The following is a 27,339-nucleotide window of genomic DNA, read 5'->3' as shown; positions in this document are numbered from 1 at the left end:
ACAGGTAAGAAGTGTGTGGGATTAGAGCTCCTTCCCAGGAGACAGTTGAACAGTACCAGTGGAGACTTGAACAATGAAGACCATGTCCTATCAATATTAATACTTATAATTGGTGAATGTTCCTCAGTAGGCTACTGCCTTTCCTCCTCTAAAACTTTGTATGCCTCTTATTATAGTCCTTAGAAATAATTCACCTGGCAGTGTCACTTTGATGACTTTTGTCCTCATGGTTGTATCTAGAAAATGATGACATGCCCATATTCGAGCTCTCTCCGATTATATCTCCCAGTTTTAGGTTGTTATATCAGAATTACTATCATTAATCGTACACAAAACTGTTTTGTACTCTCAAGGATATTGGACCAGATGTACAAAATCGTTTATATCAATTTACAAATGCATGCAACTCTGATAAATCAGGAAGTTTTAACTTTTTAAGTGTGCTTCCCAACGACGATTCAGGATTATTGCAGGAAAAGGCCAGGGAAATACATTTTGTCACAATTTGATCACAATTGCATTTCAATAAGCCTATCCAGTTTGTGAGGAAATGGATTGACAACTGTATGCATAAATGAGTGATTAGGATAATAGTCATTCTTCAGTGTTTTATCTGACACTGAAATCAAACCTACAAAAAATTAATTTTTAGGGACCATTTGTTTTTATTGTTTTATCCAAGCTTCAATAAATTTACCCTTTTTCAGTCCCATCTTTGACTATCTCCATTGGCAAAAATACCGTCAATTAGCTTTGTCAAAGCCTTACATGTATCCATGATGACATTAGCTTGCAGTTTATCAACTACATATAATTTACATATGTGTGTTCCCATACCTTATTTTCCAACATTCTTCAGGAATTTCTTTTATTTCAGTATCATGCTGTTGGCAATGAGGCTCTCTAAAGTGACCCGAAAGGATTGACTGCTTGTAGATTGATTATTGTGTTTTGTTTCAATTCTATAGGAGTGGTGCTTGCAAGATATGGTCAGTCATGGAGGGATGTTAGGAGGTTCTCACTCTCCACTCTGAGAGACTTTGGGCTTGGAAAGAAATCCCTGGTGGAGAGAGTGACGGAAGAGGCTGGATTTCTCTGCTCGGCCTTCAAGACCAAGAATGGCAAGTTTCTACTACTGAAGAGCATGTAATCTTCCAGCAAAGTATTCATTGTATTTCTCCCTGTTTGTGAAGACAGGGATCCCATTTAGTGCTCACCAGAGAATGCAGCTGAAAATTATGGCTCAAACGATGGAAGCCATTTTAATACAAATGGGACTTTAGGTTCAAAGATAGTAAGGACATAAATCGAATAGTTCTCTCCAAGAACAAGCTCACTTTATGCATTTCCATCACCTTGTCCCCACTTCATCAGCCTCAAATTGGTTGGTGCTGTGGGACAAATCAACAGGCATGCTTTAAATGCTTTGTTTCCTTCTTTTGTGGAAGTGCCACAGCCATGTCAAAGAATGAACATTCCTACTATTGAGAGTTCCTCTTTCCTTGGTGCTAGTCTTGCAGGTCCTGGTGCTTTCCCACCATGGAACACACTGAAGACTTTTTCACCCTTATTAGTGCAAACTGTACTGGGGTTTAAAGGCTGGATTGCTGGTGGAAGAGCTACACCCATCTACTAATTCATTCTGCCAGTCGCTGTCATAGGAACACATAGGTCCTACTGCTCAGGGTCCAGAGTCTCTATTGATGAATAGAAAGTTTAAGCTTGAAGGAATACATCTATATCTGGGCACCTGTGCATCCACTGTTAATATAAGGCTGTGCTTAGGCATTTTAGGAGGCTCCTATCTATAAGTGGCTATGCCTGTTTATAGGCCTATATCTGGGCACAGCTAATGTGAGCTTAAGGGCTTATAATAGGAATAATGGGCTACTGTTACACAAAACTGTGCAGATCGTAAGAGGCGGTACTTAGCTTACTGAACAGGTAGATGTGCCTAGGCATTTTATTTTTTTGTCTGCACGTTTAAGACTATGGCGGACTTTAGAAGTTTAGCAGATAGAAACATCCGTCTGCCAAACTCCTCACGAGGACACCACCACGGTGTTGGGGGATTCCCCACCGGTCCCATTACAACTTTCTCACTGAGCTGACTGGTGGGTTTCTGCCAGTTAGCCCTGTGGGAAAGGTTCAACAGCATTGTTACCGGCTCATAATTGAGCCAGTGGCAATGCTGCTGACCACAGGGTGCACCAGCACCCTTGAAATGCACATGTGCTTTTCAAGGGTGCTGGGCAGGGAGACCCCTGCAATCCCAAGCCATTAGCATGGTCAGTACAGGGGCCCCCGTGACACCCTGCACGTATTCTCCACCAGCCTTTCCCTGGCAGTCAGACAGCCGTGAAAAGGCTGGTGGAGAACAAGGTTGTGATCAGCACGGCTGCGCTGAATTCAGCGCTGCCATGGCTGATTACAATCACAACCCACCGCCATCCCATCGGGATCAATGATTTTGGCGGAGACAGCAGTCTTTTGTCGGTCTGACAGCCAAACTCCTAATTTGATAGTCGGACCGTCAAAACTGCGTCGGACCGGACCACTACTGCGAGTCTGGTGGTCTAGTGATTGCCAGACTCGTTATTAGGCCCTAATGATGGGCATTAAAGGCTGTGCCTTTGCTTGATAGGCTGAAACTATTTGCCATGAGATGGTGCACTTCGGTATATAAGGTTCTATGTGGTCTTATATGCCCTTATCGGGTACATGATGGTTGTATCTGGTCTATGACTGCTCTGCTCCTACCATCTCAAGGCTGCATTGCAAGAGAATCATAGTAGCATCTTACTATTTGTTTGTCAATTAAACCAATCTTTTATCTGCTTTATTAAAATGATTGGTGCTGTGGGACAAATGCATCACATTGGGGCAATAGGAGCACAGAGCTAGTGGAACCACCTCTACTACCTCTGGATTATGGAGAATTAAAATCATGAATGCACAGTTTGATTTGTTTATTTGGACTCAGTCAAGAACTGACAATTCTGCAGTTTATGATCAAATGGATTTACACATTGCTTCTGGCAGCAGACTGAACTTTGCTGTTTGTATGTGGCTATGACAGAAAGATTGATAGAGTCAACATATGTAACTGCTTCAAAGAACCTACCTTCTTGATGCCTCATTAGGAGTTCTCTAGAATTAGGAGCAGGAGTACAGGGGCCTGTCTAGGATTATGATTTATTTCAACTGGAAAAGATAAAAACATGCAATCCAAAATCTGTTTGTTAGTCCCTCTTCCGGGGAAAATACCATGTCTAAATCTGCATCCACTTAACACCTACTTTGTACAGGTGGAAAATAGGTGACAGAGTTTCTTGAGGCCCATGATATGGGTGGTGGGTGTCAGAAGGAGGTAAGACCTGGTAAGCACAGTGTGTGTGGAAGTATCTGCGGCTTTTCAGTTGTGAAGGAGCAGTGTAGACAAAGGCTAAGGGCCACAGCTGGCCATAGGCCGAACAACAAAGTACACAGATCCGGGGCTGGTGTCTCCGGGAAAGGAATGATCAAATACCGACTTTGTGCACCTTATAATTCAGGGTCCAGAAGCACTTGGCAGGTAGAAATGGCCTAATGCGGTATCTTTCTCACCCTCCCAAGTACTACTCAACACTTGTAATGAGCGCTTACTTGTGAGTGGAGAAGGCATCATACAACATTATAAATGAACAGCTTTATATTACTTAAAAATGTCCAAAAGAGAATTCTTGGTACAAAGCAGGTTCTATAAAGAAATGTTGTTACATTGAAGGCAGAACAGAGATAGGAACTCAAAAACAACCACTAACCAGCTACATAAGACATCAATTGATCTGTATCTCAACCATGGGAGATGACTCCTATGGCGGTAACAGAATTATCTTTTTTTATTTTCAAAAACAAAATACCACTTCAGGATTTTCTTTTAGAAAAATAAAAAAAGAAAACAGTTTGGTGCACAGTTATGTTGTGTTGACTACCAAACTGCAAAATGCATTGATAGGAACCACTGATTCCTGGCAATAATCTAGAAATGACCGCCTGCTTGGTCGTCACTTCTAAATCTGGCATCTCTGATGATTGAGTAGCTTACTCTGTCTCTCTGGCAGAGAAATGGGCCATCCTCCCATACCTAAATCAGGGCCTTAGTCTCGAGAATGGAAGTAAAAAATCCTCAACAGAGCAAGGCATCAGGCTATGGTGCAAGAGAGCTCCATGTAGTTGGACAGCTGCTGGATGAGGTCTCGGTGAAGCTGTTGACTTTTGGGGGGAAATCTCCAAGTGGGAGAAATTTGAATTTCACATCCATATAACGTCCCTCACCGGCCAGATGATCTTCTCACCTTTGCGCATTGAAGATTTGTACATTCAAACCTAATCACTTTTTTGGAGTACAGATTCTTCCAGTGGGGCAAGGCTGAAGGTTGGAACCACAGAGGGTTCCAAAATGCCAGATAAGTTCTCCATGAGGTCCTGCTGAATCAGTTCTGCTGCTGTAGAAAAGAATGTAGCAGGAGAAACTTGAATCTTTGAAATAGCAGCAATGCATCTTTGTTGAATCATCTGGGTAGGTAGGTTCCATTCACCCACTGGTTCTCAGAGCAAAAGTTGGCAAAAAGTTTCTAAGTCCCTGGTTTCAGGATTTGTTAAGAGAAAACACTTTGATGCCAACCAAGAGTCAAAACCTTGGATAGAGCACTTGGGGGTCAAGACTCACTCAAGCAGAGGCCATCAGCAGGGTCGAGGACACGCCCAGCTGAAAGTCCTCTTCTATTCTTCTACAGGCCCAGAATTGATCTCAGAAGGGTACTGTGCTTGCCCCATTTACGCCCAGTGCCCACCTGAGGGTAGGGGAAACTCCTAGCCACTCCCTAACCAATGGGATAAACGTTCCCAGAGATTAACCTACACACTTTTACATCACTTCCTGTGTGTTTTACTGTAAACAATCCCACAGTGACCCTCTCTACCTACATAAACACTTCAGAACCTTTCTTCCTGTGTACAGAGCTCCTGTGATTACCTTAGAGATGTGGGCACAGAAATGCTCCTCTTCCACTAGACCTGGTGTCTGAAATGTGGAAAGGCTAGGTGGACAAAGGAAGGGGACAGGCCCAGTTGTTAGCCTCATCTTCCGGTGAGACTGGGTAGGTCCCTTCAAAGTTAATTAATTCCCAGGGCACAGCCCATAGGGCCAGCCTGCCAGAGAAACAGAACACATCCCCACATTCAAAGCATTTGTCTCAGCTCTGGGAGCAAGTTCACACTTCATTAGAGCAACTATTCAACTCCTGGGTGTCAGTTGAAAGCACATGCAAATCGGCTTCTAGAGGCTTAGCAGGCATTAGGTAACATTTCTAAAAGTACCAGTTCTAAAATAATCATTGCAAATCTGACTTTACCAATGAATTGGGCCTGTAATAAATATTTCTGAAAGTCCAAAGATGAATTCTGTAGCTGGTTACGTAAGCAGAGATAGCAGATATTACCTTAATATTATATCCCAATGATTTCCTATAGAAGAGCTAACCCTGCTACAGTAAACAAAACTTTGAGGGCATTTTCACTGTGAAGGCATCTTTAACATTAAACCTTTGCATGTCTTTCTTTTAAATACCATATACTCTGCCTTATGGGCATGTAAGACCTTCATATGGGAAATGTATTATTAGTTAAAAGGAGGGTTTTAGCCAGTCAAAAGGGGTTATTTTGACAGGTCAAATTTACAGTTTAAACCTGCACAAACAGGCCTCTGGCGGCAGGCCTGCAGTAATATTTATACTGTCACTATAGTGGATGGCACAGTGAGTGCTGTGGTCCACTTGTGACATTTAACTTACAGGCCCTGGGTACACTGTGGTACCATATATTACGGACTTACAGGAAAGATAAATATGCCAATCAGGGATATGCCAATTGCATCAGGTTGAAAAGGGGAGCACAGAGATTTTACCTCTGAATAGCAGGGGTAAAGTGTACAGAGTTCCACAGCCAGCAAAAACAGTTGAAGTAAAAAGTCTGGGGTGGTAGCACACACAAGATGGTAGTTCCAACAATTTTCCTTCAGTAATTGCATTTACATCTGCTACATAAGTACATTCCATTAAAAACAACATATGCAATACTAAAGTCATCAACCTAGACCTCCCAGTTTTAGCTCCCATTATTAATAATGGTATAATAATTTGGGTATGTGGCGCTGGAGTCCCCTCTCCACTCCAAACTTTCAGAAAGTGAGGGTGCCAGCACAGCATGGTCCACCTGCGGTGGCTATGATCCTACCCCAGGACTGCCCACCTAAAGTGATGTCTCCTAACCCCTTAGAAAGCATATGTTAAATTGACTATCCTAATTGGCATAAGCTGACTTACTTATAAGTCGATAGTATATGGTACCAAGGGTACCCAGGGCATGTAAGGCAGAGTGTACCCCCAGGGTTGCAGCACTGGTTCTGCCACCCTGTATGAGACAAAGTACAAAGGCCCAGATTTATGGTGGTCTAGCACCATTTTCAACACTACATTTGTGTCTTTTTTTTTACGCTAATGTGGCGTTGGAAGGGCAAAATGCTTTGTAACCCCTTGTGCCACATTATGCCTGTGTCAGGCATAATGTGTGCAAAGGGGGCGTCCCAGCACAAGGGGGGAGTAAAAATGGCACAAATGAATCAATGAGATTTCTTTGCACCATTTTTATCAGCATTTTGTAACGCCTGCTAAAAGCAGGCGTTAAAAAGAGGCTCTCATTGTGTTCAATGGGCATCTGGGTGCTTTGCAGCATTAGCGTCAAAATGTTTGACGCTAGTCCTGCAAAGCACCAGACTAGCTTCAAGAATAATGATGCTAGTCCCCCTGACTACTGCCATGGTGCACCGTATTTTAAATACGGCGCACACATGGTGGCATTAGGGGGGTGCTAAGAGGCACAAGAAAAGTGGCGCTGCACTAGGTGCAGAGCCACTTTTCATAAATCTGGGCCAAAATGTCTACCAGTCTGCCACTGCAGCCTCAAGGAGAAGTTTTAAACTGCTAGTTCGACTTTGCCATTTAAACCAATGGCAAAGCCCCCACTACCCTTAACAATACATGTAAGTCTCCCGTAAGGAAGACTTATAGAGCCCTGAGGCAGGAAGCTATTTATTATTAAGTAGAACATATTTCTGTCCTAGCAGAAACACTTCCAAATTGTTGTTTTGCTGTGGAAACATTAGTAACCCCATTAGCTAACACAGAGTTACTGGCAGACCCCTCAGCCTGGCTAACGTCTGAATGGGCCTGGTTCATTCTTAAAACTGGTACTTCAGGTTATCAAATTAATGGTGACATTAAACCGGACTTGTTTCCCAAGACAAATGTAATGTTACTTTCAAGGAAAGGCAACTTTTGGGTAGTTGCCACTCTGTTGCTCAGTTTGCCCAGTGGCCTCACACGGCTACTGGTTACCAGAGAGATTTCTGCACTCCTGGGAAGTAGTATCAATGACTCCCAGGCTCACGAAAAATGATCCCCTGCTACAGAGGGAGGTGTTACCTCTTGTAGGAAATCACTCAGGGTGTTGACCCAAAAGGGGAGCTTCTAAAGCGAAGCTGCTTTCAGTAGTCAAGTGGCAATTACACTCCTGAGGGATTTGCCCTTTGTTCAGGTAGACAGGCTGGTGATGGTAGCTGTGTGGGGAGAACAATGCCCTAACCTGTTTTCCTGTGAGCATGTAGCCCACAGGTAGCCACACTACTAAGGCCATCAAAGCTGGAGTAGCCCAACTTGGCAAATCAGTAGTCACTTCTGGAGAATCGTTACTGACCACCGATGGGCGCCCCAGGAGACAGATCCTCGATGGCTAAAAGTTTCACCCAAGTCTACCAGACCTGATGCTGTCATCTGAGTCTAGATTGGTCGCACAAGAGGGACACTACCCTCCACCAAAAGATACTGCTGGACCTGCTGTGGCCAGAGACAAGTAGCCCAGCAGCAGCTAGTCTGCTATTGGCTCAAAGAGGATTTTGAGGGACATTGCCCCACCTGACCCGTGGACCGAGGAGCATCTCCAAGGACACCCCTGTCGACCTCACTGCACTCAGAACTCAGGTAACTGGACAACTACTCCTTATTGGTCCCAGACCTTCTTCCTCCTTTAGTTTTCCTAGGAAGACAGAGTAACCAAATATGACTTTCTCAAACTTTTCAAAACTTTACGGTTACCAATGCTTGTTTGCAGTTGTTACTAAAGGAAATGAGAATTACATTTTATTAAAAAATGTATATCTCTGGAACCCTCTGGTAAATTAATTGCCTTTACCACACATTATGCCTGTATCAATGCATGTCTTCACAACAAAATCTTTGGTGCCGCTTGATGAATGTTCACAAAACTTTCCGAAACATTTGCCAATCCCATCAGCTGCTGCGTGGAACGTTTTGGGGTGATTCCTCGGGGGGGGGATGAGAAAAATGGGGGGGTCCCAAAACACATTTTCTCCATTCATTTTCCCATAGGGATTTTGAACAGCAACAGTACAAAAACTAGTGGACGGAATTACATCAAATATGGCAGAAAGGTAGGTCCTCTTGAGGAGCCACAGACAGCGCTGGAGACTGCCACCTCCTAGTGCCGGCTCCCGCTACTAAGTTTTATGTTGCCCACCCCTGTGACATAGCTGATGGCTGCGGCTTGGCTGCAGCGTGCAGAGAAAAGAGATGAAAGCATTGCTTCATGAACCAGGCAGCTGCTGTTAAAAGCAGGTGCCTGCTTGCTGGAGCAATTGGACTGTGGGGGAGGCCTTGAGGCTCCCCCTGCAGTGCCAAATAGCCCGTAAAGTCCTTAGCATAAAAATGTTTTAAAAAACAATGAGGGACCGTGGGGGATGCCTTGAGACTTCCCCGGCAGTCCCTGATAGCCCATGAGGGCATATTACAAAATAAATAAACAAATAGAGAGGGACTGTGGGAGAGCCATTGAGTCTTCCACCGCAGTCCCTGATAGCCCATAAAGCGCTAAAAAAAAAGTTAGTCGCAGACCTTCATGTTGAGGGATTAAATCTAGGTGTGTCCCTGGTCATTTCCCTCTTTTTTGTATTCAAATGTTTAAGGCTCATACTGAAAGGTGATCTTACTCTTTTTAATTGAAAAATACATTTGTCCTTTCAATTTGTGCAGAAATATCTCATTCTAAGTATATCATCCATCAAAGCCTAAAAAACTCTCTGTCACTCTCTCACTCTCCTTCTCTCTCTCTCTTTCAATCTCTTTCTCCCACTCACACATCCACTCACACACTTACATACCCACTCACAGACCCTTGTCAACCCACTCACAGCCCCACTCAGACCCTCCTGCACCCACTCACAGACCCACTCAGACAGTTATGCACCCACTCACAGACCCATTCAGACTCTCACACACCCACTCACAGACCCACTGACATCCTCATGCACCCACTCACAGACCCGTGCAAACACTGACACGCCCACTAAAACACTGATGTACGCACTCTCAAACCCAGACACACACTCTCACAGCCATTCTCACTCCCAGATACACCTTCTCACACCTATTCTTACACCCAGAGAGGCTGCATCCTAGTCCCGCCACGCACAGCCAAAGGGATATGCAGAGCATGGGCTGGGTGGTTGGGGGGGTTGGCCACAGGGTCTGGCTGCAGGCCAGGTCCTGCAGGCAAGCTCTGCTGAACACAGGCAAAGGTCATGCATGGTGCAAGGTTAGGCGCTTGGATTAACGTACAGTAATGAAAATTACTATACGTAAAAAAAAACATAGAAATTCACAAAAAAAACAAAGGTTACAGTGACATAGTTAGGAAATAGAATTAAAAAAACATAAAAATTCACTTAACAGACCAAAGGTTACAGTGCGACATTATCATTAGGCTCACATTTCAAACTATAACTCGTGCCCTTGCCATGCAATGCTAATTACTCTACAAATTGCAGCACTCATGACATCTTTGATAACATTATTGATAATATGAATGTAATATTTTTAGAAAAAGTTTTGGTGAAAAAACTGGGCATGGCGGGCGCGCATGTTATAGTTACCTTAAGGCAAGATTTATAGTTACTTGAGGCAACTATTACTGGTGAGTTTATATGGTTTCGTACGTTTAAAATGCGAGCTTAACTATAATGCCCCTGTAACCTTTGGTTTTTTAAGTGAATATATGTATATACATTCACTTCTCAACCGCTAAACTCACCCACCCCTAAACCCTAAAAATACTCTTACCCCCTAAATTCCCTTACCTACCCTTAACACTAAAAATATCCTTACCACCCAAATGCCCTTACCCACCCTAACCGGGAAATACCCTTACCACCCAAATACTCTTACTCACCCTAAATACTCTTACCCACCCTAAACACTAGAAATACCCTTACCACTGAAATACCCTTACCCACCCAAAACCCTAAAAACACACTTACAACCCAATACCCTTACCCACTAACATTTGTGTCAGAGATGTCAATCGGAGCAGGGTAGTCTCCGGCTTGGAATGAGCACAATAAAAACATAAAGAGATGTGGGCCCATATTTATACTTTTTTGCGGTAAACCACCACCGGTGCTGATTTGCGTCAAAAATTTTACCGCCGGCTAACGCCATTCCTACGCGCCATGCAGGCGCCTTATTTAACGATTGACGTTAGCCGGCCCTGTGGGCTGGTCAGAGTAAAAAAAAATGAGTTAAACCAGGCAGTGCCGGTGTGGGGAGAAATGGGGGTTGTGCGTTAAAAAATTGTGCAAGTCAGGTTTGAGTCAAAAATCATGGCTCAAACCTGACTTGCGCCATTTTTTGACGCACAACCCCCATTGAAATGACTCCTGTCTTAGCAAAGACAGGAGTCATGCCCCCTTGCCCAATGGCCATGCCCAGGGGACTTCTGTCCCCTGGGCATGGCCATTGGGCACAGTGGCATGTAGGGGGGCATAATTAGGCCCCCCATGTCACTTTGAAAAATACAAAAATAATACTTACCTCAACTTACCTGTACTTACCTGGAATAGGTCCCCCCATCCAAGGGTGTCCTCCTGGGGTGGGCGAGAGTGGCGGGGGTTGTCCCTGGGGGCAGGGAAGGGCACCTCTGGACTGCTTCCATGGTCTGAAACTATGGAAGTGAGTCCACAGGTCCCTTAACGCCTGCCCTCATCCAGGCGTTAAAAAACTGAGCACATCAGGCTGTGCGCCATTTTTTAAGGCCCTCCTGTGCGTCAAAATGACGCAGGAGTATAAATAAGGCGCACAGGCCTTAAAGTCATTTTTTGGACGGAAACGCCTACCTTGCATCTCATTAACGCAAGGCGGTTTCCTGCATCCAAAAAATGACGCACACAGAGGTTTTTTTATGTCCGCGGGGTCGGGCGTCATAGTTTAAATATGGGGCAAGGTTTGCGCCAAATGTGCGTCAACATTTTAGACGCACATTTGCCACAAACAGAGTGTAAATATGCCCCGTGATCTTTCTGCATTTGCCTGTCATCTGTCCAACTGAAAGTGTGATCAAGCGAGGCAGAAGTCTGCGCTTCAGCTGAAGGGTCCCCTTCTCGTTGCACAACAGAATCTACAGTCCCACCCCATCGCCTCCACCATCCACCAAAGGGCAGTGCTTCGGGAAGTCTTATCATTAGCCCTCCTCAGCCTTCATCTTTTGCATTGTCAAAACAGAACCATCCAAAATTGATCCCACTTTCCCTTTTCATTATTACTGTGAGCCAACTTTGACGATGAACAGCAGCAACCACTTGAGCATTTGCAGAACAATTTTTTTTATATTTGCATTAGTTACCCATCTATGTTTTCACATTGCCACAATTTTGATATTTATGCTTACTTACAGTGCCGCCTAAACCTATTGAGATTTCCCTAGATATGCATTAAGCCTTTACGTTATGCTTCCAACACAAGAGCTGATCAGCTCATCTTTCTGAAACTGTGGCCTAACAGCAGCATAGCAGTGGCCAACTGTTCTCCTTGAGACAAAAAAGTACAGGGTTGAAAACAATTTTCTGAAGCATTATACCACTAAAACATATTTATGAATAAAAACACTATTACATTTGGTTTTGTCTTTCATGGGACAATGTGCCATAGAAAATGTAAGTTCACATTTAAGTGTACACAAGGACCCAGGTGCACTATATTCACAACACAAAAGGATGATGGACAGAGTGCTGAACAATGCAAACAATCACCCCCAGTCACAGATCTGGGTTTAATCCATTGTTCTTTTGCTTACCATGCCACCCCAGTTTGGACCTAGCCATATGCAAATCAGTCTTGACCCTGTTCCTCATGGGGACAGTCCAGCCTGAACTGCCAAGCCACGTCCCTTCATCAGCCAGACTAGCTTGAATCCAGTGGCACACTGAGAAAGGGACCCACATCTGGGCATACCCTTCCCACTTAGGGGAACTTTAGCAACACAAGAGGATGATGGACAGAGTGCTGAACAATGCAAACACTCACCTCCAGTCACAGATCTGGGTTTAATCCATTGTTCTTTTGCTCACCATGCCACCCCAGTTTGGACCCAGCCTTATGCAAATCAGTCTTGACCCAGTTCCTCATGGGAACAGTCCAGCCTGAACTGCCAAGCCAGGTCCTTCCTGGACAGGAAACAAGCATCCTGGGACCGCTTTCAGAGTTTCACCCTTCATCAGCCAGGCTAGCTTGAATCCAGTGACACAGTGAGCAAGGGACCCACGTCTGGGCATACCCTTCCCACTTAGGACAACTTCAGCAACACAAAAGGATGATGAACGGAGTGCTGAACAATGCAAACACTCATCCCCAGTCACAGATCTGGGTTTAATCCATCATTCTTTTGCTCATCATGCCACCCCAGTTTGGACCTAGCCATATGCAAATTAATCTTGACCCTGTTCCTCAGGGGAACAGTCCAGCCCAAACTGCCAAGCCAGGTCCTCCCTGGACCGGAAACAAGCATCCTGGGACTGGTTTCACCCTTCATCAGCCAGGCTAGCATCAGTCCAGTGGCACAGTGAGCAAGGGACCCATGTTTGGGCGTACCCTTCCCACTTAGGGCAACTTTAGCAACACAAAAGGATGAAAGACGGAGTGCTGAACAATGCAAACACTCACCCTCAGTCACAGACTTGAGTTTAATCCATCGTTCTTTTGCTCACTGTGCCACCCCAGTTTGGACACAGCCATATGCAAATCAGTCTTGACCCTGTTCCTCATGGGAACAGTCCTGCCCGAACTGCCAAGCCAGGTCCTTCCTGAGTGGAAACAAGCCCTGAACCTCGTTGAGAATAAAATGACCACCCCTCCTTTTTGGTAGAGTTGGTAGACCACAGCTGGTGGGGGAACCACTGTGACCACATACCGGATATATCTTTGGGTAGAAGATGGGTTTTCTGGTGTAAGCATATATCGCTACCAGAGCACTCTAATAGCGAAAGTATTGCTTTCCTCTTGGTAGGGTTGTTTAGGCCTCTAACATTTAGGCTTGTGAGAATGATGTCTAGGATTATTGGGCAGAGAGATGCGGAGAGAGCTGTGAGCCCCATATGGGGTAAGGTGCATCGTTAATGGATAGAGGGGTGAATGATAATGTCTAATGCCAGTCCCTCCCGGGCATGGGGTGCTGATGTACTATGTGAAATAATAACACCCCAAACAACAATTAAATAAGGAAAACAACTTACAAGAAAAAACATATGAAAAAGTCCATCCTCAATGGTAACCTACACCATTGGTCTGACGAGGTAGAGGAGATGGTCCTGTCAACCACAAGGGGGGCCGCAAAGGCATCCCACCATGGATGGCCCTCCACCCCCCCCCCCCCCCCCACAAGCCATCTTTTCACCGAAAGAATTTAAAGTAAGATGCAGAACACGTCCAAACATCAGGGTTTCCCCGAGGTATCAGCAGCCCGAGTAAGAATGAATCACTGCTTGTCTCTCCCTGGCAACAAAGGCGGGGTCAGGCTTGGTAGTTGAAAGAGACTTCTTGACGCGTTGCCAAAGAGATGCTTTATGTTTTTTGGAGTCCGGGGCTCTATCCGAAGCATCAGGAGCAACAGGTTTGTGATGTCGAGAAGTTTGCAAGCTTTCTTAAGTGATCGAAGTTGATGCAGTTTTCCATCAAGGCAGAATATGAGTCAGAAGTCCCATTCTTTTTTGGAGGGTGATTGCTGATAAGTCTTGATATCCCCTGCACTGCACTGGGTAAATCTCTCACCCTTTGCAAAGGATAAGTTATTTCATTTGAAAATCTTGAACGCACACCAGGATGTCGGCTGGAGAGTCTCCCTCCGCCCTCGGGGACCGCATGGTGTTCTCGGTTGAGCTTGAGGTCTGTGTCCTGCAGGTCCCCTAGGATTTGTCAGAACAGCATCCTGATATATTCTCTGAGATCTGAGTGTGTCAGGATCCCCCTGATCTGCACATTTTTCCTCTGTAAGCGCTTTTCCAAATCTTCAGCTTGGGCTTGAAGCTCAAAATGTTGCTCCTTCAAGCACAGAACTTCTTGTTGTAGCCTAATGACCTCCTCTTCTCTGGCCGTTTCGCGATCTTTGATGGCTGAGACCCTGTCCCCGACCTCATCTGGATTGTGTTGGACCTTGCACAGGTCGGCCGAGAGGTCCCTCTTCACCGCCTGCAAGTCATTGGGGGGGGGGTGCAAATAGGCCTCCAGAAAGATCCACGTCACTGGGCCCTCGCCATCCCCCACGCCATCCAGATGGTTTATGTCCTGAGCCAGGGCTTGCTGTTGCCCGATAGCCCTGTGGGTTTAGAGAGCATATCCATGAGGAATCCCTCCTTCTTAGTTCTGGCTGTGAACATATTGAGGGACCATGAGGAAGCAATGTATGAGGAGGTCGCCAGCTGTTATGGATATCAATATGCAGACTTTGTTAGGCCCCCAGGAACCTCAGAGCTTTTTGGGATGCCAAGGGGAGTAGGCAGAGAACTCCTTCCTCTGTATCAATCCCTAGGGTACAGGCGAAGTGTTGGCTTTCTGCCTCCCATCGCATGTCGCAGCTTCGTCAGTCCCCCATGAGCCCCTATTACCAGTCGCAAGAGCAGCTTGCTGGGCATTAGAGGCTCTAGTGTTCTTAAGGTGTGCACAAAGGGCTTGTGTCAAAGATGGAAAGTATGCTGGGTGTCAAGTCACTGTGCCTAGAGGGCCGCTGGAAAATGCCTTCCGTCCCCCAGAGGGTTGATTGCGGAGCCAGTGCCGAGTGGTGGGCAAGGCGTAGAGCTATCCAGTCTCACGGAGACAGGGCCCTGGAGCACAGTTTGAGTGTCTTCAGCCCTAATGCCGGGTCCTCCCACCAAGCTCGCTAGTTGGCTGGCCAGCCTTTGCATCTATTACTTTCCAGTGAACAAGCTCTATCCGATCCTCTATTGGTGAGGAGTCCATGAAAGTATATGAAACAAGTCAGGCTGAAATCCAGTTGTAATAGGTGTTGTTTGCCTGTGTAAGTATTATCACATCCATCAGAAAATCCTTCTTAACATTTCTGGCACATTCAGGAAACATATCTCACTATGACAGGCTTGGGATTGTGAAATTGTAACGGAGAGTTTCCCACCTCTCTCTCTATCCCTCGCTTTTCCTCTACCCCTCAAAACCCATCACCCCAGCCCCCACCCCCACGTAGCACTGTCTTTATGGTTCTCAAATCCTTTTCTCAGTGTTTGAAGCAAAGGGGATGTGCCCAAATATTGGGAACGAAGTCACATGGTTTTTCTATGGGGAGTGCAGAAAAAGGTTAGCATAAATCTGTTTGAGTAGGACACATCAGAGTCGCAGTTTGGTCAGTAAGATTGGAGGGGGTGGGTGTGAGCTTCAGGTTTTCCAAATATCACAAATACATATAATGTTAAAATACATGAGAGGGACTTAAGGGGCAGTGGAAAGGAAGAAGAATGCAGATTGGTAGGGTGCTAAATAAAAACAATATTTTTTAAAACTTTCAAATCAATGTGTGTATGTCAAAATTGCTGGTGATTTCCGACAGGCACATCACCATACCCGACTGAAAGCACCTGTACCCAACTATTTAGCAGAAAATACATTATTTGAGCATTACACCCCAAATACCGCCTCCCCCCGACCCCGAAACTGTGCCCCTGAGTGCAATAGATTAATCATGCATATGTCTTAAACGTGTTGCTTTTCTGATGTCCTTTTATATTACACGCTGCAAACTGATCTTTCAGGTCCAGTAGAATAAGTAAGGGAAATGAGATGTGGAGCGATATGGTGATTTGTTGAGGATCACACAGTTTGGTCAACTTTGGAAGCTGTGATTTAAAGTAGGTATCCTTATGCTGTAGCTGCAAATTCTCTACTAGATCTCAATACATTATCCGTTCCACCATTATTAAATTCCTTAGTTTAGCCAACAAGGCAAAACGGCTGACCAAACCATCTGGTATGAATATGGTAAACATGAAGTGACAAGCCCTGTGAATACCATTGTTCCGGACACAGAATTATTAAAGACACAGCTTCCTATGTTTGTAATGTTCCTGATAAAATACATTTTCTAATAATATTTATAATAATTAATTTATTGGTCACATGACTGTAAATCTTGAGCAAGGAAATGTCCTTGCCTGCAACCTGGAATAATTATCAAGGGATACTGTTAGAAACAAGATACCTAGAGATCTTTCTCCTTCATTAGAATGCTATCAACCTTTCAATCACGAACATGGTCGGTAGTGTGCTTTTAAATGCACCATTGTGCAATCTTTAAAAACAAGTGTTTAAGAGGAAAGTCCCCGACAGACTCTCTCAAGTGCCTGGGCTCTCACACCACATTTGCTCTGTATATGACACTTCATCAGTTCATCAAAGGGAGGCCAAAATGAGATCTGCCTGATATAATTGTGGTAACCTTCAAATACACTCCTAGGACTGATAACATTGTGGTAACCTTAAAATACACTTGTAGGATTATCTTCTAGCTTTATTTTGTTTCCCATAAACGAAATTAGACTTATGTATACTTTCATGTTAATGGCTGTCCAATTTGCTTTCCTTTTTATGTCTTTATTTATTAAATCAATGAAATACAACAGCAGAACATCTTCAAGGATTACAAGCCAGAAACAGTATATGGTAAAAGGCAACTAAGACATAGGAAGACAGGAAGAGAACTTTGCGGCCAGTATTACAGTATGTTACATCAGATGTAAAGACTGTAGCCAGCAAAAGGCCTTTTAATACACGGTGGTATTTGAAGTAAGGTCTGAATCTAGAGAAACAAGGTGGGGACGAGGGGGCGGCAAGGGGGGTGGTAGAGGGTGTGCAGTAAAGAGTACAGGTACGAGGGTAAAGGTCAGCGGCATGTGGCATTGTATGCTATGGACGCCTCACAGTACATCATACGGGAAGTGTTGCAAGTACTCTACTTTCTCAAGGATAGAGCAATGTCATCGCGTCTTATTTACTTTCATTGGAATACCTAAAGAGTAAATTTTCCTAAGTTTTCTGTCTTTCAACATTTTATTAGTTTTTATTCCTAAAATATATTTTTCAAATCCTTAGCTTGATCAAATTCTTAGCTTGATAGTGATTGTTATGGTTGATTTCCATCCGCCCCCATGCTGAGGTTCACATCTTCAGCTTAGCTACTTATGAGCTAAAGGATTCTACAGGGCAGATTCACTATCATTTTGCACTGGGTTTGCATCACGAATGTGATGCCAACCTTCACCAAATGTTATTTTGGAATATACTTTCCAGCCCCAAATGCGTTTTGCTCTGAAAAGCTGCCTGAAAGTAACGGAAAGTAGCACTTTGCTTTGTATTACATGTGTCAAGGGGGCGTTCCATGGGTGCTTCTTTGGAGTTCTTATGGCATTTTGCAAGTTTGCGCCGTTTTTGCGTCAAAAAACGACGCAAATGCGGCGCAAAAAAAGTATAAATACGGGCCCATGGTCTTTAACACAAAACCTTTTTACTAACAATAGTAGAAAAGGGTTTTCAGCTAAAATTATGCCTCTTTTAAGCATTCTTAAAAAGGAGAAACTTTTTTATTTCTCCTAATGTTTCAGAGTTTGCATGTGTGCTGCACTGTGCAGCACACATCCAAAGTGGGAAACGTTTTTAAGTTTGGCTGGGCATAGTATTTTGTACTGAAGGGTATCCTTCCAATACAAAACCTATGCTAGACATGATGTAAATGCCCTTCCACTGCTCTAGGCCGACTGATTGTGCACCAGCACTGTGGTGAGAGCAGGATGGTGCAATTTCTTAGTAGATAAGCCACTGTCCTCCACAGCAACTTTGACTGGTGTACTGGTTTGTATGACAACTTTGTAAATCTGGGCCTAAGCCAAAAGCACTCTATTCATTCGCCCACTGGGTGCCCAGGGCTATTGATGTTCCTGTCATTTGTAAAGCCAGGGATGTTTTTCAATGGTCCTCAGTTGTAAGCTAAGGGTTTCCTGCCCATGTCCCTTCTGGTCTAGATCCCAGGACTGTTGGCCCATGTCTTTTCAGTGCTAGACAAAAGGAACTGTTGACCATATATTTGGTGATCAGAAGCTATTTTGTGGCCTTAGACTCGTATCTGTGTTTCATGTTGGCTCTCTTGTGCTTTTTCTTCCTAGGCCGTCCATTTGACCCACATTTCTTGATAAACAATGCTGTGAGCAATGTGATCTGCTCCATCATTTTTGGTGATCGCTTTGAGTATGATGACAATAAATTCCAGAACGTTCTGAAACTCTTTGAGGATATAGTACATGCTGGTAGTGATATACTTTTACAGGTAAGACAGGAATACAGTCACAGCACAGATTTGTGTGGTCATTACTAAGTGTTTTCAAGTAGTACAGTAACTTTGGTATACAATTACTATTATATTATAAATTCTATAAAAAGTTTTTGCGAAACCACAAAGGGCATTTGTGTTCAATTTATGAAACTGCAGACAAACAGAATGGCTAAGAACCTTGCAAAAACAAATTACTTTACTTCAGCTGGTCAAAAATCACAGTGTTCTGTGGGGTGATTTCGTGGGACTCCCAGTTGCATGTTATTTGTCCAATTGACTCACACTTAGAATTGTAAGTATTTTATGCACATCTATCGGGTTTTAGTACACTCCTTAGACTGAACATTATCCTGAAATCCTTCCTACTGGGAGAGTTAACGACCATAAAAAATTGAGAACCACCACCTTCACCTTTAAAACCTGTGTTTGCTAATATGTTGAAGTATGACTGTCTTCTCTGGGGTAAGGCATAAGTGAAATAAAATATAAGACTGGTTTTTAAATTGTAACATTCCTACACTTTTACATTCATGATTGGTTCAAAGGACGGCTCCAAGTCGTCTCCAGATATTAGTTTCTCTAATACTGTGACCCTAGAAAAAATGTGGACAAAAATGAAATTCATGATTTTGTGATTAATGTGTAGTGGATTCTTTTCCGATATTTTTGAAAAGAGAGGGTATCTATGAAAGACATCTTTCAGATTTAGAACATGTGGAGACGTTAGATTGACTGGAGATGTATTCTGTCAATATTTAGGATAGAAAAGCAGCTTTCCCCAGCTCTCAGACACCATTTACCTTGTGCCACAGGCGAAAACTGCCCACTTGTATTTAATTTCTGAAAATGGAAATGATAGTTCCAAGAGAGGTTCAGAAGGCTATATTTTGCTCTCGATACCACAAATAAAGAACAGAGTTCCTGATTTAGAGTGAATGCTCTTCTACTGCGTGTTACTCCTAGGAATTCATGAGTGGCTCACAGCTAAGTTAGGAATGAGACACAACTACTGGAAGAAAAAGCTTTCCTATTTAGACTAGTGGTCTTTTAAAGAAAATGTGAAGAAATGCTTGTGTGAGAAATAAAAAAGAAATGTGTCTGCAAGTAGGGATAAATCCTACCCCTACGTGTTGAATAGTTTGTGAAAAACGTAAGCTTTTGGTTTAAACACTTAGGGGGGTATTACAACTTTGGAGGAGGTGTTAATCCATCCCAAAAGTGATGGTAAAGTGACGGATATACCACGAGCCGTATTACGAGTTCCATAGGATATAATGGTGGCCAGCCCAGCGGGAAACCCCTCCCCACGAGGAAGCCGGCTCCGAATGGAGCCAGCGGAGTGGGTATGTGCGACGGGTGCAGTGGCACCCGTCGCGTATTTCAGTGTCTGCATAGCAGACACTGAAATACAAAGTGGGGCCCTCTTACGGGGGCCCCTGCAGTGCCCATGCCATTGGCATGGGCACTGCAGGGCCCCCCAGTGGCCCCGCAGCACCCCCTACCGCCATCCTGTTCCTGGCGGGAGACCCGCCAGGAACAGGATGGCGGTAGGGGGTGTCAGAATCCCACGCTCCGCCGCCATGGGGGATTCACAAGGGCAGCGGAAAACCGGCGGGAGACCGCCGGTTTTCCTTGTCTGACCGCGGCCAAACTGCCGCGGTCAGAATGCCCTGCGGGGCACCGCCAGCCTGTTGGCGGTGCCCCCGTCATTTTAGCCCTGGCGGTCGACGACCGCCAGGGTTAGAATGACCCCCTTAGTCTCTTTGAAGTGGTAGCCCAAATATAAAATCCTATTTTCCCATAACCCATCTGTTTCTTCAAGTAATCAGGACTGTTTCCCCAGGTTTAGTTATTCCACCCCTCACTGCTTAGGTTTTTTCTACATAATGTATCAATGTCAAATTGCTTTCTTTCTTCCCAATATCACGAGGATTCCAAAGGTGCCCAGAGTTTATAGATTCCCCTCAAGTGAACCGAGTAAATAGCCAAATATGTGTAAATTTAGGTTGCTTTTGTTTAAAAAGGAGACAAAAGTGCTGTGCAAGAAAGTGCATGTTTTTCCCCACAAATAGAGCCTACGAAATGTTTGCTGTGCTAAAATCACCAACTTCCTAGCTTTCAGGAAAAAGCAGATCTGTATAGAAAACAATTTTAGCACAGTTTTGCGGAATCCCATTTTCCCTACTTTTTTTGTACCTACTTCTAGTTTGTGGTGGAAGCAGGTGTGAAACCCATGGGTCATGCCAGAAGCTTTTCATTTTGGAAAGTAGACCAATTTCGGAATTTAGCAAGGGGTCATTTGTATATATCCCTCAAGGCTTTCCCAAAGAAATTAACTGTGGAAATGAAAACACATTGAAAATGAGTGGGAAAAAACTGTCATTTGTGACAGCATTTTCACCAGTCATTTCTTGTCACAATGGCTGATTTACAAAAGCAATATACTGCTAAGTCCATGAGACTCGTCAGGTCTTGGGGATATATAAGGTTTGTAGGCTATGCAAGAACATGGATAGCCAGAGCCAACAACTAAGCTGCATCTTACAATAGTGTTTTATGGTTTACAGCTTATAGAGCAATTCATATGGTAAGATATAAAGAGTAAAACATTGGTATACAGGGAAACATATGTATCTCCAAAATGTACATCAGATCCTGCACTTAGAAGCAGCGGTTATTTGTACACCTCTGAATTTATGGGTACGTATACTAGCATGGAATTCAGAGTGCATGTTGCAAAATGTTTTCTTTCTTGCACACTACTTTACATTTTAAATGCACACATGCAGAGGAATCCATTTGGTAATAACAAATATTCAACTAATCTCTGATCCCACATGTCTCCCCGTAAGAACCAGTACCCCACTTATGTGGCTGGCCTAGCGCTTGCAACACAAAACACCCTAAAACGTAACTCAAAGACATCAGATTTCACCTAGCAGAACACAAGCTTTTTTATACAATTTGGATACCTGTGTATTATTAGACCTGGCTCAGCCGCTGCCAAGGAAAACATATCATACTCAGACATTTCTGAAAATGTAATACCCTGGGGTTGTCCAGGGTGGTGTGACTTGTTTGGTTATAACAAGGATTTAGACCCTTTCCTGCTGCAGGTGTTAGGCCCACCTACGTAAGTCAGGTACCATTTTTTTCAGGATACTTGGGTCCAAACAGCAACATGATCAGGTGGTAAGTTTCCACTCAAAACCAACACTTTCTTTGGCAACTTCGCTAGCTGTGGGTTTTGGGCTTAGCGCAGCTGACATCCAGGGAAACCTACCAAACCCAGGGATTTCTATAAACTGACACTGGGAGAGTCCAGGGTGGTATACCTCATGTGAATCCCATATATTTTTAAACCACAATGCCTTGCAAACCTCAAACTTTGGTATAAAACACACATTTCTGTGAGAGAAAGTTCTGGAATGTGGAGGGACCACAAATGCCGTAAGGCCCATCATTCCCCACATTTCCTGACAACAAGGGTACCCCACTTGTGTGGGTGGGCCAAGAGACTCCTACACAAAAGGCCCTAAAATGCTACATCGATAGATCAGCGACAGTGGTAGCTGCAGTATTTGTGGCCGTGATCAGCCACCACCCTTAATTTGAGGACTTCTGGGTAAGCAAACTTTGTGAGATCTGCACAAGTCATATCACCTTGAACTCCCCTGGATACCTAGTTTTCAGAACTGTCTGGGTTTCGTAGGATTCCCCGTTTAGCAGCTGATCATGGGCTCAAAATAAACAGGTACTCACATTACAAAATAAAAGCGTTGTTTTTGAGTGTGAAAACTTGATTGTTCATGTTTCGCTTTGTGCCCTTTCTTTTCAGGGGCACTAGACTCATCCACACATACTGAGCTCCATTATTATGTGGAGACATGTGGGAACACGGGTGGTTGGAAATTTGTGGATCGCCACAGAGTCCAGGACAAAATGTAAAGAAAATGCATGATCTTAGCCACTTAGGCAAAGTTTGACGTTTGCAGGTCATTGTGGGAAAGTAAGTGGGATCAATGCAAGTTACATCGACCTAAGCAAATACACCAGTATCGGAATATTGAACTCTTGACTACGGAAGGTGAGCCGTAATCCACCTCAAAGCACAGACTAATTTATGGGCCATACACACACATTTTACACACCACATACAGTGGCTTTCATACTGCCAGCCACAAGCCCAATCCAACACAGGAGAACACTCACATCAGCATACTACCACTATTCAAGGAGCCATCTGATTTATACGCCACTGGGCAGGATCACCAATCACACAACCTCTCTCTCAGTCATCAACCAACTTGCATACAAATGCATCGTAAGCCAACCTCTACACAAATATGGCCAGACATGTTGTTTGACGCATCAAGAATCCTTTAAACATCCAAAATGAAAAGAAAACCTAGACTAAGGCCCAGATTTGTCAACCTTTCACGCAATGCAAAGCAGCAAGACAACTTACTGCACTGAGCTGAGTGGAAGGAAAGGGTAGGAATGCACCATATTTACCAAGATATGATGCATTCCTGGTCTCCGCCTGTGTTAGCGCATATTACACTGCATAGCGTCAACAAAGGCACCCTTGCGCCATGCTGCAAAGGTGCCTGCATTGCAGGCAGGATTGTGTTTGTACAGGAAGATGTCCTCTGAGGCTTTTTCCTCTCTCTAAGTGTAGTGCAAAATGCAGCACACTTAGAAAGAGGAAACAACTAGAAGAACCAACATTCCTTGCACATCCCCTGGTAAAGTGCAGTATTTTGATACTCTCCTAGGTTTAGCAGTCTTGGTAAATCTGGGAATGTGTCTAAATCCATGGGTTGATGTGTGGTAACACCCACAATCCACCCATGGAAGGCCTTCCCAGGGCAGAGTACTCCAGATTTACCAAGCAAGACATTGCCACACAAGGTGGCCTTGCATTGTTTGGTTAATTTGGCTTTAGGGTTGTGTTTGCCCTTGCAACGATAAATCTAGCTATAAGTTTTTACTATCTGTGAAATGTCTTCCTCCCTCATTGTTCTGAGTAATACTGAATACGTACCAACTGAACCTTTGATTATGGCTCCCATGAGAGCCACATGAGACTCAGGAAGATATGTCTTTGATGCGCCCTTAGAGCACTTGCTGTGCTAAATCCAACTTTATCCAGTTTGTGTATGCAAGTTGTGGGGTGTCCGAGAATGCCTTGAGGCCTTCTTTTCTGGAACTGAATGAGCATATCTACCTTTTAAACTAAGGTAAACATGCTAGGGAATACTGTCCTAAATTACCTAAAGGACACGTCAAAAACTGCTACATACTTTAGGGTACTCGCTAACAAACTGGACTTTTGTCCACTCTTATGTGCAGTGTGGTGACTGTAAGGCACTTGTCACATAGCATACAGAACATCTACAATGTTCTGATGGTAGATAAAGATGTCAAGCAGGCCATAATCAAGTCCAAGGTGTTCTCACCTAGAGGAAACAGTTTGAAAGGCTGCTTGTCTAGTGAAGTATCAGCTCATAGTAAGTGTGTATCCATGCACATCCATTAAAGGTATATACTAAGGCACTCCACCTCAATAAATTCCTCACTACTTCACTTTTACATGGTACATATTAAAGCAAGTTGGAAAACATAGGCCTGGCTGAGATGGGCACTGTGGACATTAATACCTACTTTCCTGTCTCTTTCCTTACTTAGAGAAGAGCAACAACAACATGGTTGAATCTTTTTCTCTGTTGCAGGAATGCCATCAGCAGAGTGCCGATCTTGCGACAGTACAAGGTCTTCCACATCATATCAAGTAGAAGCTACTGCTTCTGCTACAGTAACACATTCAATGATGGTCATCTGAAAGTCAAGGAAAGACATTGGTCTTCCTGTAGGGTTGATTGATGGTAAACAACATATGTATTGAGATGACGTAACTAGTCATTCTTACCAGCACCATCCATGTATTTGTTGTAATCAAGTAACAAGATCCTTTCCTCGTTGTGTACTTCGTGAACAGCAGCCAATCGTTGTAGAGGACCAAGAACTTATTAATGGTTATATATTTTACCAGGAGTATAAATATCTAGAAAACTGTCACTTAAATGTTACAAGCAGTGAATAATTTGTAAAGGAATGATTGCCAATGCCCAGAACTCTGCTTAGAAGCCCATAGCCAATGCTATTACATGTTGGTGCACCGTAAACCAAGGCTGAGTAGTCTGGAGTCCATCTCATGCCTCTTTAATCCACTGCTAGACACTCCCTGTCCATTTATCTCAGTCTTTCTGATCCCTGATTTTTCCTGTGTGACATTTTTCCTAACTTCCTTCTTCTTTCCCCTGTGCCCATTGTTCTCTATCTTTCTGTTGGTAATTATGAAAATGAGAACAAATAGGTGCTGGTCCCCAAATATGAGTTTCTGTGGACCGCACTGGCAACACGGGTTTAGATTAAGATTAAGCACTAGTTCCACTGCAGGCCTAATTTTGAACAATCTGCCATGGTCTCGATGTTCTTAGGGCAGTGCAGCAGATTTATCATTGAAACGCTGAATATTCTGAAATAGCACAATAATGTTCTCTGCTCTTTACTGGTGCGAAGCGGGGTGTTACCCTAACAGCGCATGTAGACCAGTAGGACTGTATGCTTGGTATGTGCAGGATCCCCATTTTGAGCATAATGTCCAGAAATTTCTTCAACTCCCCGAGTAAAGTGGGAGTTCACTGGGGTGCCGTACAATGAGGCCCAAGAGTGCATCCATGCTCCCTCAGAGAGTGTTCAGCATGTAAATCTGCTCAAGGAAATCAACATGCAGAAAGAGATGATCGTAGTATTGCTGTATTGACTTTCCACCCAGCCTCTGAAGTAAATGGAGACATTTGGGACTGCACTAACTTGGAGGCCTGCCAAAAGAGCACTCTCTCTGTGCTTGCCACTGCAAGTTCTTGCTCTCTGGGTTGGTCTACCCTGTTACAGTCTCTCTGATGCACATATTGTGCTTTTGAAGGGACATCACAACTGCCATGGCCATGTTCTTCAGAATCACTGGCTGACTGACAAATTGCTTCCAGACTGTGAGAAAATGCAGTTTAATATATGGTGTGGTCTTGTGATCTCACTGTATAATAAACTCACAAACATGTCTTAGGTCCAGTCAGGGTTGTTTGTAAAACCCTAGCTCAACCCTGGGTAGCTGTAGCTTTGAGCAGTCAGGCTAATCAAATTAACAAGGGTAAATTATTTTATATTAGTGAAACAACTGAATGAGAAAGAAACACAATAGAAAAGAAATCTAACACCAGTACATAAAAATAGATCTTATTCACATGAATTTTTAGACACCAAAATGAACAAAATCCAGCAGAGGGTTCTTGAGATATGACTTTTTGAGCAAATCGTAAATCACAGCTTTTCCCTAAGACTGCAAGCAAGCATTGGCGGGTACCTCACAAAATTTGGAGAACGTTTGGAAAGTTGATTCAGCAACTCTGGCCCACTTTGGGCATCCAACTCTGGCAGGAAGCAAGTCAAGGGGGCAGTAAGGCTTAGCAGACCCTTTCCATTGAAGTCAAAACAGTCTCCAGTCCAGTTCCAGGCTCCCTTGACAAACTGACATGGAAGTAAATGGAGTGGTCCTGATGATGCAAGGGATACAGGATGATGAAAATGCTGGGGATACTGATCTTATTAATGGGGATCTCCCTGGGGCCACCCCTCAGTCCACAAACATGATATGGTGACTTTGGCCATATACGTTGATATCCCTTGAAGTCCAGGTGAAGTCCAGTCAAACGCCAGGTGCCACTGGTTTACTACTCTCCAGTCACAGTAAAAACAGCAGTTCCCTTAACCTGTTCTAGTCTAGTGTCAGTCTTGGACAACCAAACAGTAATTTGATGACTCTGCAGGGCCCCGCAGACTTGGGTGCAACTTTTGAGTGTCAGGGTTCAGTCTCTCTGGCTGTACTTTGCCGGCAAGCAGCAATCAAGCGAATGTGGTTACCGACTTGCCAAGGTAGCTTTCCCAGCTTTTGTGGCCCTGGAGTTGTAACAGAGAGTCTGTCAAGTGACTCTTGGTGTTCAGCTCTTATGTTTTGGTCTCAGGGATGTATTTTGCTTAAGCAGGGCACCAGTTCCCTCTTTGTTAGCTCAGGAGCAGCAGGCACAGTCCAGCCTTTGGTGCATCCTCTCTTTGCCAAATCCAGGAACTATCAGGGCTGTCCTTCTTCAGTCCTCTTTCTAGTAGATATGTGGTCTGAGGTCTGGCTGCTAGGTGTGCCACTTGTATCCCAACAACATGCCCTTGAGGATTCTGTGACAACTAATTAATGGGCTACCAGGTCTCCTCCTGCCTGATGGCTTCCTGCAAAGTGTGGCATCTAGCTATCCCAGAGTGCTATATGTTGTCAAATACCAAGAAAGTCAGAACCCTTTTCTCAATGTGTGGAGCTTGGTAGGCCACTGTTGAGGTGTGGTTACTTTAGGACTACATGCCAATGGGAAAACCGGTTTGACAACTCTTCTCCCCTCTCTGTACTCAATGACAACCTGCCTACCAGAACAAAAGAGCTGCCTCTCTTGTGTGTGT

The 27,339-nt window shown here is 44.1% G+C and overlaps 1 protein-coding gene across 1 annotated transcript in view; it reads left to right on the top strand.

Moving 5' to 3' along the window:
• Positions 1-27,339, top strand: part of LOC138292726 (cytochrome P450 2D4-like) — a 149,824-nt gene that overhangs the window by 27,170 nt on the left and 95,315 nt on the right. The window contains exons 3-4 of the mRNA XM_069231464.1: positions 969-1,121; positions 18,602-18,762. Coding sequence (XP_069087565.1) covers positions 969-1,121; positions 18,602-18,762 — 314 coding nt within the window. The remainder of the gene's footprint in view (positions 1-968; positions 1,122-18,601; positions 18,763-27,339) is intronic.

The sequence above is a fragment of the Pleurodeles waltl genome, chromosome 4_2 (assembly GCF_031143425.1).
Source record: "Pleurodeles waltl isolate 20211129_DDA chromosome 4_2, aPleWal1.hap1.20221129, whole genome shotgun sequence".
NCBI lineage: Eukaryota > Metazoa > Chordata > Amphibia > Caudata > Salamandridae > Pleurodeles > Pleurodeles waltl.
Note: the sequence above shows the minus strand (reverse complement) of the source record. Positions and strands in the feature narration are given on the sequence as shown.